General features: G+C 49.1%; 8 protein-coding genes across 8 annotated transcripts; 5 read left to right on the forward strand and 3 right to left on the reverse strand.

The window, feature by feature from the left end:
• Window positions 1–1,005: 1,005 nt before the first annotated feature.
• CTAM01_01177 (uncharacterized protein) lies at window positions 1,006–1,497 on the forward strand (the record flags this gene model as incomplete). The annotated part of the gene is made up of 3 exons (XM_060517219.1): window positions 1,006–1,112; window positions 1,172–1,224; window positions 1,304–1,497. 3 exons carry the CDS (start codon window positions 1,006–1,008, stop codon window positions 1,495–1,497), a joined length of 354 nt encoding a protein of 117 aa, XP_060387680.1.
• A 258-nt stretch (window positions 1,498–1,755) lies between these two features.
• On the reverse strand, window positions 1,756–3,171 carry CTAM01_01178 (beta-lactamase family protein; the record flags this gene model as incomplete). The annotated part of the gene is made up of 3 exons (XM_060517220.1): window positions 1,756–2,028; window positions 2,103–2,885; window positions 3,043–3,171. The coding sequence occupies 3 exons, from the start codon at window positions 3,169–3,171 to the stop codon at window positions 1,756–1,758; spliced, it is 1,185 nt and encodes a 394-aa protein (XP_060387681.1).
• A 608-nt stretch (window positions 3,172–3,779) lies between these two features.
• CTAM01_01179 (uncharacterized protein) lies at window positions 3,780–4,860 on the forward strand (the record flags this gene model as incomplete). Its single annotated transcript, XM_060517221.1, has 2 exons — window positions 3,780–4,124; window positions 4,174–4,860. 2 exons carry the CDS (start codon window positions 3,780–3,782, stop codon window positions 4,858–4,860), a joined length of 1,032 nt encoding a protein of 343 aa, XP_060387682.1.
• A 60-nt stretch (window positions 4,861–4,920) lies between these two features.
• CTAM01_01180 (uncharacterized protein) lies at window positions 4,921–6,149 on the forward strand (the record flags this gene model as incomplete). Its single annotated transcript, XM_060517222.1, has 2 exons — window positions 4,921–5,217; window positions 5,301–6,149. The coding sequence occupies 2 exons, from the start codon at window positions 4,921–4,923 to the stop codon at window positions 6,147–6,149; spliced, it is 1,146 nt and encodes a 381-aa protein (XP_060387683.1).
• A 210-nt stretch (window positions 6,150–6,359) lies between these two features.
• On the reverse strand, window positions 6,360–7,103 carry CTAM01_01181 (flavoprotein oxygenase; the record flags this gene model as incomplete). Its single annotated transcript, XM_060517223.1, has 1 exon — window positions 6,360–7,103. One exon carries the CDS (start codon window positions 7,101–7,103, stop codon window positions 6,360–6,362), a length of 744 nt encoding a protein of 247 aa, XP_060387684.1.
• Window positions 7,104–7,716: 613 nt separating this feature from the next.
• Window positions 7,717–8,351, forward strand: CTAM01_01182 (uncharacterized protein; the record flags this gene model as incomplete). The annotated part of the gene is made up of 2 exons (XM_060517224.1): window positions 7,717–7,864; window positions 7,960–8,351. The coding sequence occupies 2 exons, from the start codon at window positions 7,717–7,719 to the stop codon at window positions 8,349–8,351; spliced, it is 540 nt and encodes a 179-aa protein (XP_060387685.1).
• Window positions 8,352–9,047: 696 nt separating this feature from the next.
• On the forward strand, window positions 9,048–10,817 carry CTAM01_01183 (uncharacterized protein; the record flags this gene model as incomplete). Its single annotated transcript, XM_060517225.1, has 4 exons — window positions 9,048–9,461; window positions 9,553–9,589; window positions 9,912–10,516; window positions 10,575–10,817. The coding sequence occupies 4 exons, from the start codon at window positions 9,048–9,050 to the stop codon at window positions 10,815–10,817; spliced, it is 1,299 nt and encodes a 432-aa protein (XP_060387686.1).
• An 18-nt stretch (window positions 10,818–10,835) lies between these two features.
• CTAM01_01184 (uncharacterized protein) lies at window positions 10,836–12,916 on the reverse strand (the record flags this gene model as incomplete). The annotated part of the gene is made up of 4 exons (XM_060517226.1): window positions 10,836–11,097; window positions 11,687–12,220; window positions 12,584–12,622; window positions 12,798–12,916. 4 exons carry the CDS (start codon window positions 12,914–12,916, stop codon window positions 10,836–10,838), a joined length of 954 nt encoding a protein of 317 aa, XP_060387687.1.
• Between the last annotated feature and the right edge of the window lie 214 nt (window positions 12,917–13,130).

The raw sequence follows: 13,130 nt of genomic DNA on the forward strand, positions 1-13,130 counted from the left end.
CGATCCCAATACGAAGTTCGCGAACATCAGGGATATCCATCGGGCTCAAATCGAAGCGGGTGAAAAGGAGGTTATCACGGCTGAATCCAGCGACTCTGAATGCCCTAGTGAGGCTGGCAGCTGTATTGTAGTGGGTGTGGTTGAGGATCAATAGTTAATAGTAATGAGGAGGTTGGGTTGTGATCCCATCGTTTTTGTGGTGCCAGAAACAGGGGGGTGCCAGGAAGTGGGTATGTTGACTTATATCGTGAAGATGAGTTGCTTCATGTGTACCGCGTTGCATCACGCGTGATTGCGGACAGAATGAGGATTCCGAAGGAAAGACTTGCTTTGCAAAACAAGCAGAAGATAACGAACGCTGAAGTGATAAATTACATGGAGATAAGGTGATGGAAAAGGGAGGGATCACGAGGGAGATTCATCACCACCAAGCCATGTTGGGACGAGGCGCACGGAGGGAACATGGTGTAGGCCGAGAGATAAGGCCTAGACAGGGGGGACGAAGTGCGGGGAGAAGCACCTACACACGAATCACGATGGACACAATTACCAACCCAAAACGTGTTTGTAAGAGCGCAGCAGCTGAAGCGGCACTGCGTTACCTTTTCTCTACCTTTCTTGTTCACGGCACATGGGACCGTGGCATAGATCAACGCCATGGCGGACTAGGGCTTTTAGATGATAAAGTGTTTGGCGGGGAACCCGTCCGGCAGTCCACTCCTGCGCACTACGTTGGCCCCTGATGATAGCGCTGTGGGGTTGTAGCCGTGTTTGGGAATGTGGATATGATTAGCAGAGAAGTAAACCGCAGTAGTAGCTCGGCCGATCCCTCCGGTCCAGCTCTCCGTTCTAACCCCAGTCGGCGTTTCGGAGAGCGAAGTATTCCAGAGCGAACGTGAACTTGAACCGACGTCAGCATATTCTGTATAAGTTGAGGTGGCCCCTAAGTCGATCAATCAATATTGCTCCATGTTAAGCTAGAGAGATATTTACGCAGGCGACAACATGGCAGGAATGAAGACATCATCAAACCAGCAGATAGGAAACTCGGAGTGGCTCATTCACGTCCCAGACTTCCCGGAGGCCAAAGACCGAAGGGCTGCGGTGTTCCCGTATGTCTCAGCCCAGACTCAGAGAGCAGATTATGAATTGACATCCCGACGCGAAACAGACAACACATTGAGCGGATGAAAACAGATCCTCAAGGCTTTTGGGTGTTTGGAGGTGGGATATCCGCTGCCCCGTGGCCGTCGTTCATCAATGCCGTCCAAATCCATGTTTAGCTAACATTTGGTCAACGCAGGTGCCACTTTGGCGGAGCCCGTGGGCCCCGGGCAAACCCCGCACATCACGGGCAGTGCCATGCTTGTCTTTGCGCCCACACGGGAAGGGATTTTAGCGCGACTCATGGATGATCCGTTGGTCAAGGAGAAGATCTGGGATATTGAGAAGGCTCAGATTCATCCATTCTTGCGTCCGAAAAGAACTCCCCTCTGAGACATCTAGTTATTACTATCCAGTCTGGTTGGTTCAAGAGGGAAATATTGCGTGTGCTTAAAAACGCGTACGAGCGAGACAAGTTGGCAGTGAATTAATTATCCAATCATCAGTAACAATGGGTTGTGAAGAAATGAACACCAAATCCTTAGAACAAGAGCCTCAGAAAGTCGCAGTCCCTTAACATAGACGATTGCATATGTTGAACCCTGTTTGCCTGACTTTTCCCTCATGTCTAGTACTCAATTTTAAGTGATGTTAACGCCCCGCAAGATGATCAACCCAAACTCGTCGCCAGAATTCCCCGAGAAGCTTTGCGCTCTCGGAATCTCCCGCTGGAAGCAACTGGCTCACATAGACAGCCCCAAGCCCACTTTCTCGGTTAACGAACCACCCAATATTTGGCATCCCGTTCCATGTCAGACATTTTGCGGGGAGGTTAGGCGTATCCTCTTTGATTACCATACCACCCAGTCCGAATGCTACTCCGGGGCATCCCGTGTCGTCCCCCGTCAGTTGTTTATGCAAAGCCTATCGGTCCTTCGTGTTAGAGTTTGGGGCGCTTAGCTTGGCTGCTACGCCATGGGGTGGGGAGCTAGGCATACCTCTTGTTTGATCAACCCTTCGTATTGACTGGTGCCTTGATGAAACTGAGGAGTGAACATTTCTGTCACGAAGTCGGCTTTCAGAAGCACTGGACTGTCCTTGAGTAGGTCTGTCAAGACTTTGACGAAGTCTGACGTAGTAGTGATGAGTCCCATCCCACCGGAGGTCTCCTGTGCATCTTCCGGGCAAGGTGAAGGGATGGGGGCCAGCTTTCCCTCACCGGTCCGTACAAACATTTGAGCTAGTAGTTTCTGCATATCCGGTCTTTCTGTTATGTGAAGTGTTGTGTTCGTAAGACCAAGAGGTCTGAACACATGCTCTTCCATGTAAGTTGCCAGCTTCATATTGCTCAACCTCTCCACAAGCACCCCAGCCCAGTCCAAACTAGCACCATAGACCCAGCTAGTTCCAGGCTCAAACAAAAGGGGAAGTGAAAAAGCTTCGATGGTTCTCCCGCTCATCACTAGGGGCTGTTCGCTTCTTGATTTTCGCCATGCTACGAGCAGTGGATGCATGGCGTCATAAGATATGCCGCTGGTGTGGGTCAGCAAATGCCGAACCGTTATTTTGTTCTTGGCTCTTTCGAGCCTGAAGGATGTAGTAGAGTCCGGCAATATGATTTCGGGGTCCTTAAGCTCGGGCAGTATCGTTTCAACCTCGTCATCGAGACCTATCATTTTCTTCTCGACGCATTGCAGTACGGAGATTGTTGTAATCAGCTTTGTGCAAGAGAATCCGCGAAAAGCATCATCAAGAGTGATTTGCTCTTTGACATCTGCCCTCTTGATCCCATGGCATTGGCTGTAGAGAATCTCTGTATCGTCTATTAATGAGAAGTCCCTCAGTCTTTCTTAGTGGCGGGGTCAACTCGCTATGTTTGTTGAATGCAGCCAGAGCAACACCGGGAAGCCTCGGTGAGTCTCCTTTTGTCAAAGATACTAGGCTTTCCTCGCAACTGAGCTTCATCTTCAAGTGATCAATAGTTTGCACTGCCAAGAAAAGAGTTGATGGTGTACAGAGATTCAATCGCAGTAGGCTGATGGTCTGAAGGACTGCTGGGTCGATCATTCGTCGAACGTGCTCTAGAAGACTACTTTTTCATGAGCCTATGACTGATTTTGACGGTCACATATTTGCTCTCTTTGCATCTCTGAGAGCCTTAATGTGGTTTCCTGACTTCAAGTGGGGCTGGAAGTCAAAAGCTTTACCCGGCGACTTCGGCCGACTGCCTCAGCTGCCACTTCAATCTGACTTCTCTGAGCGCTGCCTAAGTACCCAATGGCAGGCCTTGAATCGTTTTCGGCCGGGTCTCCGGGTCCTGGTTTTCTCTAAGCCAAATTGGCATCTACTTCTCATCTTCAGTCCGAAGCCCTTCTTTCCTGTTGACGCACGAATGCCTACCATCTTCGCCCGACAACATGTCAGACAACATTGAAACGTCTTCAAAGCAACATTCGACTACCGACGGACAGTCGACAACTGCTTCTGCTGCTCCTCCTAAACAACCAAGTAATGCAGGGAGAAAACGGCGTTCGTGTCTTTTGTGTAGCAAACGGAAGGTCAAGTGCGACAAGCAGAAGCCATGTCGGAATTGCGTCAAGTACGGGGGTGAATGCGTATTCCCTGCCGCTAAGACAAGCCAGACACAAATGGTTATGACACCTGAGCTAGTGGAAATGCTTCAAAGACTAGAGAAAGTTGTTCAAACTTTGGAGCCGAAAGACGGAGACAGGCAGGATCCCGTAGATCCTCAGCAAGCCCACAAACACAGTGATGAAGGTGGCCGAGAACGACCTCAGTCTCCGATTCCTTCGCCTATGGCTGAAGACCTCGGCGCTACGGACTTGGGATCTTTCGGTCCGACGATTGGCCCAGGAGTCCAAATAGGTCGTTCAAACCCACCCAGTGCCGAGTTGCAAAGTGTAACATCAAGCCATGGTGGCAGTGATGGCAGGATTGTTCGCGATGCCGGGAGGGACACCTATGTAAGACGATGGTTTTGGGAGGATTGTAAAAGTGAAGTCAGATAATGCACAACATCAAATCGTATCCTCGGCTAATGATAAGTAGATCAGCAGCGGCTCTGCGACAGACGAAGATCGCTCAGACGACGATGACTTCGAAGATACCGGTTCTAATCCTTTCGCCAATTGGTGCTCGAAGAAACCGGAAAGTTTGAGTTTCGATAACGAAACTACGAGCTCAAAGAGAAGGATTCTTTCTATAATTGGCGATCAAAAACTGCACTTGTGGGGTATTTACAAAGAAAGAGTTGAGCCGCTGACCAAGTTGCTTCATTTGCCGTCGCTGGAGCAGGCAGTGACCGGGCATCGCTTGGTGGACTTCGAAGACGGCACCCGTTGTATCATGCTGTCAATCTACTACGGCGCGGTAACAAGTCTGGGCGAAGAAGAGTGCGGCCAGCTCTTTCAAAGCAGACAAGCCCTGGTCCTGTCCGTCCTGCGAGACGAGGTAGAAGCAATGCTTTCGAAGGCCATGCTGATCCACACCGGGGATATCCAACCGTTGCAGGCATTAGTATTGTACCTCATTTTCCTGCGACATCATGAACCTCGGCTCTCCTGGAACCTTTCGGGGTTGGCCGTTAGACTTGCTCAGAATTTCGGCATTCATAGGGAAGGCAGTCTGTTCGGACTCTCAACATTCGACATCGAAATGCGACGCCGCCTTTGGTGGCAAATTGCAGTTCTGGACGCTCCATCGGCGGAGGACTATTCGGGTGAATACAATTTGTAATACTTAAGACTTTCGCAGGGGCCCAGTAGAATAATTCGTTGACTTCTCCACAGACTCGAGATGAGTAGTTTCGATAGCCAGCCACCGCGGAATCTCAACGACATACAGCTGTATCCGGCAATGCTCGAGTATCCATCCGAAACTAGAGGCATCACGGAGATGACGTTTACATTAGCCCGATGCCAAATCACGAGCATGTACCGTTGCATGGCGGACTCGAGAAGGCACTGTGAAAACATGAGCAAGAGCTATGCCGAAATGTCACAGCAAGAGCGCAACGATTGGATCGACTTTTGTGAGCAAGAGTTTTCTCAAAAGTTCCTTCAAAATTACTCGGCGACAAACGCTCTGCATTGGGTAAGTTTTCGGTTGTTCACGTCTGCCACCGCTTAGTATGAGCGTGAAGCTGAAGCACTTAGTGTTGACCAAACCCATCACAGGTTACCATGGTCCTGACGAGAATGCTATTTCACAAAGTTAGGCTGCATGGCATCAACCCACATGTGGACTCGAAAGATATAACAGAGCCAACCCGCAAGCGATTATTCGCCGTCGCTGTCGAAGTCATAGAACTCAACTGCAAACTTCGGACTGATCCCCGAACGCGTCCTTGGCTTTGGCTTTTCAGCTCCTACACTCAGTGGCATGCATTCTCTCTGGTCCTTCACTGGCTTCGAACGGACCCTCTTTGCAAGGGATCCCGGCGAGCATGGCAGGCAATTGAAAAAGCCACCGTGTTGAGGTGGGAACATCCTCCCTCATTGTTGAGCGGTCAAAAGCCGCAACAATGGCGGTCTGTTCTCAGACAGCTGGGAAAGGCAAGATCTGCTCGACAAGAGGCTTTGGATAGAAGAGGAAGAAGGGGTTCACGTACGGCTTCAGAAAAGACTGGGCAACCCTCGGCATTTTCACTAGCATCGACAACATCTCATGCTCCATCCTCTTCAGGCAGTTCGCTTCCGAAGCCTTCCCATTCCTATGATTCCTTGCTCTCAAGCAGCTCCCGGCATCAACACCAAGTTCAGACCCCGGAGGTGGTCCGAACAAATGCTCCGGGTCCTTTAACACCTCCCATCACCACTACGGACGTCTCCCTGCAACGGGATCTGAGAACGCCAGAACAAGGAAATTCACAGAACACACACAGCGTCAACGGCTATCAGTTTGACGAGATTGGTGGTGTGTTGCCGCACCCGGACCTGATGATGATCGATGAAACGACGTTCTCGGCCGAAGAATTTCAGGATCTTCAGGGCTTTTCTTTTCTTGAAAACTGTTCTCTAGAATAATTAGAGCCGAGAATAATTTTGTCACGCTGAGTGTGACCTGCACCTCGTGCTGCCAATCATGATGACTTAATGAACACCATCACGTACTAGGCACTAATGATGCACGTATCTTGAGTTGCCACTTGCTTCATATGAATCAAAATCAAGTATCGAAAGATAAGTGTGCTGTTTCTAAACCAAGTAGTTCTCATGCTCTCGAGTGCACAACATTTAACCAGCGGAAACCCCATTCGGCTGTTCCGATCCATTCTCTAACATGTTCACCTTTTTGTGAATCGCGCTGTTTCCTTCTAGCCCTGCGTGCGTAGCCTCATCCATTCCCGGGATAATCATCTCAAAAGTTTCTCGCACGACCGTATACTGAAAGTAGCCGCAGCGAGCAATGGGCTGTGTCTTGCTGACGTCGAGCTTGCCATCGGTCAAGACATCATCTCGGATATGTACTCCGATGACTCTCCCAATGACGACATCGACAGTTCCCATGGGAGGGTTTGCGGGTAGCCTGAGAGTGGTATGATATACACATTCAAACTTGACCGGACTATCCTTGACCATGGGCACAGGATGTCCTGGCAGCGCGCGACTGTATTCCTTTTGCAAACCTGCGCGGTCGAACTCGTCCACTCCGTAGTCAACCTGCTCAGCCGAGATGTTTACAGCTTCACGCAAGGGCCAAGTAGCTAGGTTCCAGCAGAACTTGCCGGTCAGCTCCGCGTTGAGAACCGTATCCTTTCTTTGCTGGTCCGGTTTTTGATTGGCCGAGAACATAACATAGGGTGGATCGAATGTGAGGTTATTGAACTGAGAATAGGGTGCCAGGTTGTGCGTCTTCGGATCCGTTGCTGAGATGGTCGATATCCAGCCAATTGGCCGAGGAACAACGCATGCCTTGAACGGATCATGGGGAAGGTTGTGAGGTATTCCTCCCGACTGACTGCCCGGCTCAAAGTACATGATGATGGAACTCGAGGAGATACCGTATGCTTTTTTGGTTGAGATATGTTTGAATTTAGATGAGAAATCGATTTGGATGGCGAGGTCAAGTAGCTCACATCAAAAGAGCTGAGAGTATCAATCAGTGGCTCTACAGACTATCATGTCTGTATTTACGTTCAGAAAGGAAAACCCTCGCAACGTACGGCAATTAGAATGCTTTGACACACAATTCTCAACAACCAGAGTTGCTGCCCGGGTAAGGGTGTGAGGGGGGTAGCGTCGGGCCCATGTCCACCGAGCCGGGCCAGAGCGGACATGAGCCAGGCAGGTGGAAAACACGGCCGATGAGATTGAACTTTGCATCCGCAAACACGGAGCTCGGGTTTTCCCCCGTTGTCAAGCAAACCAAACCACGCATTTGAGATTCGTGCGTTATGTGCAAGCTTTGGGCATCTGAAATGAAATGGAGTTACCTTGGTGATGCGAAGAATGCATATAACGTCACGACATCTCCAATTCTTCTGCTGAACTTTCAACGTGCGGCCAAACGTGTAAGAAAACTAACTGTTGAGGCACACAAATATTATACAACCTTTTCTCAATCCCGACACTTCTTCCAAGCTCTTTCACCATGGATGTAGATGATGATGTCGAGCTCGGTCCCGGGCGCGATATTCCAACGGACGGAATTCCAGTCAACTTCGTCCCTGCCAAAGCTGGGGACGTCATCAAGCTAGGACTCATCACTTGCCGCGTCTTGGAAGATGGATCCCGCACAGGTGAGCTACCACTGAATGATATCCGCAGTTATACTCGCAATAAGGGTGTAAATTTGGTTTCATGAAGTGAGAGCTAACCGTATCTGTGCTTGCAGACAATCGTATCGGGGCCGCCGAGTTCACTCTCCCTCCCGGCTTGAAAGGACCTCCAGCCCATTGGCACGAGATGCATGACGAGACATTTTTGACGACCAAAGGCACCATTCGATACCACATCCCAAAGCCTGATGGCACCGAGGACACTATCGACGCGAAAGAAGGCGACTATGTCACGGTCCCTGTTCGGGCACCGCATACGTTCAGCAACCCGACTGACGAGGAGGCCAAGTTTTTCAACACATACACTCCGGCATACTACATCAATTACTTCAAGCTATTGGGAACATACGTACAAGAGGGGAAGCCAATCTCGCCGAAGGAGCATTTGGATGCGATGTCGAACTACGCAACTCTTCCTGTGCCGAAGAAATACTCCCAGAAAAAATAACAGATTTAGAAGACCGCATTTGTGATGCTGTATACACATTCCAGGAATCTGGATTGTTGTACTTAGTAAACCCCGCAGGCTCTGATCACACAAGAACCTTGGTAATTGAAACTATCACTACCGTGGTATAACCATACGTTCCTGGTTTGCCACATTCCACACAGACCTGTTGACTTGCGAGTGACTTAATATGCCCACATTTCACACTGAGATCCTTCCTTTTTCACAGTGTTGGCCGTCATATTCCACCTCAAAATCCCGGTGAAGAGGGGTTGGGCGGGGTGGTCGTAACATTTCGGCCGGCGCGCAGTATGACGCCGGGACTGTTTTCCGGACCCCTCATTGTCTATGCATTTACCGAGCTCCAATCACACCCCGGGGGTGCCGTCATGTGTTCGAAGCTGCCAAGCTGGGCCTGAGATAGTGTCAAGATTGACAAGACGCAGCAAGCCATTGGGACTGGGCTATCTAACGATAACGAAATGATACCTTTGGATACGTCTTCGCATTTATATGATGTTCCCACCTCACGTCTGATTCTAGCGTGACGATGACTTGATACTCATTGTAACTCGTATCATACATTGAAGTGAACTTGGAAAATCGAAGCTCGCCGCTACAAGGCCCCTAGATATCTCATCACCATCTACTCTACTCACTCTTTCCTATGCGATTGTCACAAACCTGGTAGACACCATGTTTATTGTCGCCTTACCAGCCATTTTCGTCGTGGTCACTCTGACCTTCGGTGTATTTTACGTACTCGTAGACTACATCCGTATCTTGCGGCTCAGACAACGAATGGCACCTGGGCCGTTCCCGCTACCGCTTTTTGGCAACATCTTCCACATCCCAAGCAGCAGACAGTGGAAGAAGTTTGAAGAATGGTCGCTGAAGTATCAATCTCCCATCATTACAATCTGGGATGGACACACCCCGGTTGTCATTTGTAACGATGCTTGGTCTATGTCTGACCTCTGCGACAAGCGGGCAAACATCTTCTCATCTAGACCTGTAAAGACACTTACCGGAAAGATCTTTGGCCTCAACAAGTTCAATCAAGCGGGACTTGCATATGGTGAGCAGTGGCGTGTACACCGTCGCTTGACTGTAAGTCGTATCCCTGTTCAGAGTGGTTCTAACAAAGCCTTCCTTCCGCTCGTAATTCTAGCTGCTGACATGAACAAATCGTGCTCCATAGCACTCTGCTGCCAACGCCCAGGTGGTCCAGGCATATCGTACTTCCCAAGCCAATGAAGCGAAGATATTGATTGAAGACTGTCTGACGAAACCCGATCGATTCGTTGACAGTGCCTTACGCTTTACCGTATCGATTGTATCCATTATTGCCTGGGGCAGACGCATCGGGACTGAATCAGACACAGTCTTGAAGGTAGCTCAAGCATATGTCGGTAGCGCCAACCTCGGTTTCCCAGGAAAGACATACACCGAGGCCATACCTGCTCTTGCTGATATGCCGGCATGGCTGAATCCGCTGCCAAACCAACTCAGGAAGCTAGCCCAAACGTCGAACAAGTGAGGGATCTAACGCGGTACAAGACAACTTCGCCAAGAGACTACTGAAAGAGAAGGAGGAACATGGCCTCAGTAAAGTCGAAATTTCCAACCTCACAGGCAACTTCATCGGCGCCGGGGTTGACACTACCACTAGCACCATGCTGACTTTTGTTCTGGCTATGTGTTTGAATCAAGACGTTCAAAGCAAGGCGCACGAGGAAATCGATCGCATCGTCGGCCGCGATCGTTATCCCGACTGGTCCGACGAAGACAGTCTCACGTATTTGGCGGCAGTCATCAACGAAACACTCAGATGGCGGCCTGCATTTGCTCTTGGCGGGCCTCCCCATGCACCCACCGAAGATGAAATCTACAACGGATTCTTCTTTCCGAGGGGAACATCGATCATCGGAAATCTCTACGCCATGCACCGAAACCCGCGGGAATTCCCCCAACCGCATCGATTCTGGCCGGAACGTTTTATGGAAAGTTTTGATGGGCCAGCATATCCTAACAAACGTGGACACAATACCTTTGGATGGGGACGTCGAGTCTGCAGCGGTGAAGCATTGGCCCAACAAAGCTTGTACTTCACCATTGTCTCTCTTCTCTGGGCTTTCGAGATCCGTCCGGGTGTAGACGAAAAGGTGGGCTAGTGCCAAGCTGAGTTTTGTCTTCATCAGGAGCTAATGACTTTTAAACTAGGGCAACGAAGTCGTTTTGGACCCAGATGCGTACACTGTGTCTCAGGTCAACCGTCCACTGCCTTTCAAAGTTCGCTTTCTGGCTCGATCCGAGACGATTGCAACTTTGGTGAGAACTGGTGCGCAAGAGGCGCGCACGCAACTGCGAGCGTATGACGCAATTACCAACGTCACGTTTGAGAGTGCGCAGTCTGTCTCCCTTGACATGCCCATCGCGCAGGCAGAGAAGGGTTCAATCGTTTAGTCCTGACGTCTGGATCGTTCAGTAGAATGTCGAATGATCTGAGACTGAGCCGACTCGGTGAAGTATACACAAGTGTCCAGACGCCTTTAAGATGAGGCAACTGCAGACATTTTGGGTTTGATTGCATTTGGAGACGGTCATTTGTTCCATTGTAGTGACTGTAGCAAGTACTTTATCTACTTCCGTCAGGTCTGCTGACGGACGCTTCTCATTCCACGCCTTGTCTACAACTAGGGCTCGAACGTGAGAAATTCCAGTCAGAACTTTTGAACTTTGACAACTTGCAACTCATATAGGTACGGTCATCCATATCACACCATTGACAACCACTTCCGTGACTTCGAGTGAGCGACGCGAAGACACATCAGACGAGTAGACATAAGATAGTATCCACCAAGTACTAGAACACTCAGACAGATACAAAATGAGATTAGAACCCAGATGTATGGCGAAATCATAGCTTCCTTTTCTTTGGGAAACCAATTGAAGAAGTCCGTAGAGAAAATTGTCTGATTTGAGAGTTATCACGTTAGAATACTTTGCCGCGATGATCAGATTTCCAATTTCCGTAGAATAAGACGTATCAAGAAAGATACCAGACAAGCAGTGGCAAGGATCTGACTTACTGCAACAAACATGCTAGGTAGAAATACCATGGAGAAAATGGAAATATTCTGCATTCGCTTCCCATCTCGTTTGGATTCCAGGGCAATCTGCATGTTGGTCCTTGCATGAGACTGTACACGAGTTAGTGGGATATTATGACGAGAGTATGTATGATTAAGCTGAGTATAAATAAACTCACGAGCTGAGTCGCCATCGACATTCCGTCTAATCTCATAGTACAGTCTCTTATAGTGTCCTCATACTCGTTTATTATCGACCTCAGTCGGTTTCTGATCATAGAATTCACTTTTGCTTGCTTCCGCTTTAGATCTGCTTTGGTATCGGCACAAGCAAATGCCGAACGTCCATCCATGACGTTTGATGTTGAGTAACTCTCGGCCATTCCTTCGATATGAAGTAGCATCTCTTCCACCTGTGTCTTCCAGTTGAACAGGCCATTTCGGAGCTCCGTGGTGTTAAGCCAAAGGTCAATGATTGGCTGGGTAGCAGCCTGGTCACTTTCGCTTCCCTCATCGGAACCCAAGTAGTATGTAGCCTTTTCCAGCTCGCCTTGAGTATCCTCAACGAGCCGCTTTAGCTGTCTCTCTCTCTCTAGCTCAGTGAAGATTCCCGGAAGTAGGAATGGGTGTGACAAGGCGCTGGATGAGCAGTAGAGTCTGTCAATAATCTCATCCTCTATTTCAGCAGTGGTGCCGAAGACGATAGCGTTCGTCGAACCTGTCTTTGATAGGTGTGTTACCGAAAGAGCTAAGTCGCCATCCCATGCCATGGAGGTCCTGCTGTGATAAACTTCGAGGGCTTAGAATATGACGGTCTGTTGTCTACTAAGACTAGTAGACTTTGGTGTGAACCCACCGATAGCTGGCTCTTCAAGCTCACCCATAGCCACATCTCCCGAACAAAAGCTTGCCACATCTCCACGGCTGATGGTCCGAGAGATGCCACTATGAATCATCAGCTTGCTACAGATATATCTGAAGGTCTCGCGTGAAAAAGAAAGAGAGCGGATGGTTTTGGGTTGGTAAGCTGACGGGCTAGTCTTGGCTCGTCTTGCAAATCTGCAACAGATAATATCAGCCTTTCGTAATGCCAGTCTCTTCAAACCCCAGTCCAATTATACTCATTGACAAAAAGCTTACACGACAGTGATCTTGGGCTTGTAGCTTTGGTCAAGGTCTCTGTGGTTCTTTTCACCGACTTTTATTAGTCTGAGAGCAACCAGCTATGGGTTGAGGCTGACAAACGGCCACAAACCTCATGAAACCATTCCTTCCAACCTTCATCATTCACCTTCCACTGTTTGGGCTCCTGCAATAATGTGAGCTTTTTGTTAAGTATTGATCAATGACTTACCTTACCCCATCTTCGTCGTCTAATTGGACAACTTTGACAGATCTTGGCTCATATTCAAAGACGTTGGCGAGATCGGTCTCACTATTACTCAGCAATGACCCATCGAGGAGCCAGTCCATGCTTCAATTAATCAGGTAGGTGATATTTGTGGTGGTAGGTCATGCATGTGGTTAATTTCCGTTTCATTCAATGAATGATGGACAAGCGTTGGATCATCCTGAGGGTGGAAATAGCTGCATTCTTTCTTGAGACTGGCAAAAACACGGTACTTCAATCCGACAGTCACTGGTGTCAACAGCCCTAATGACATTGGAGAACTGCCTCAACCCTTTG

The sequence above is a fragment of the Colletotrichum tamarilloi genome, assembly GCF_030869305.1.
Source record: "Colletotrichum tamarilloi strain Tom-12 chromosome Unknown Scaffold_3.1, whole genome shotgun sequence".
NCBI classification, from domain to species: Eukaryota; Fungi; Ascomycota; class Sordariomycetes; order Glomerellales; family Glomerellaceae; genus Colletotrichum; species Colletotrichum tamarilloi.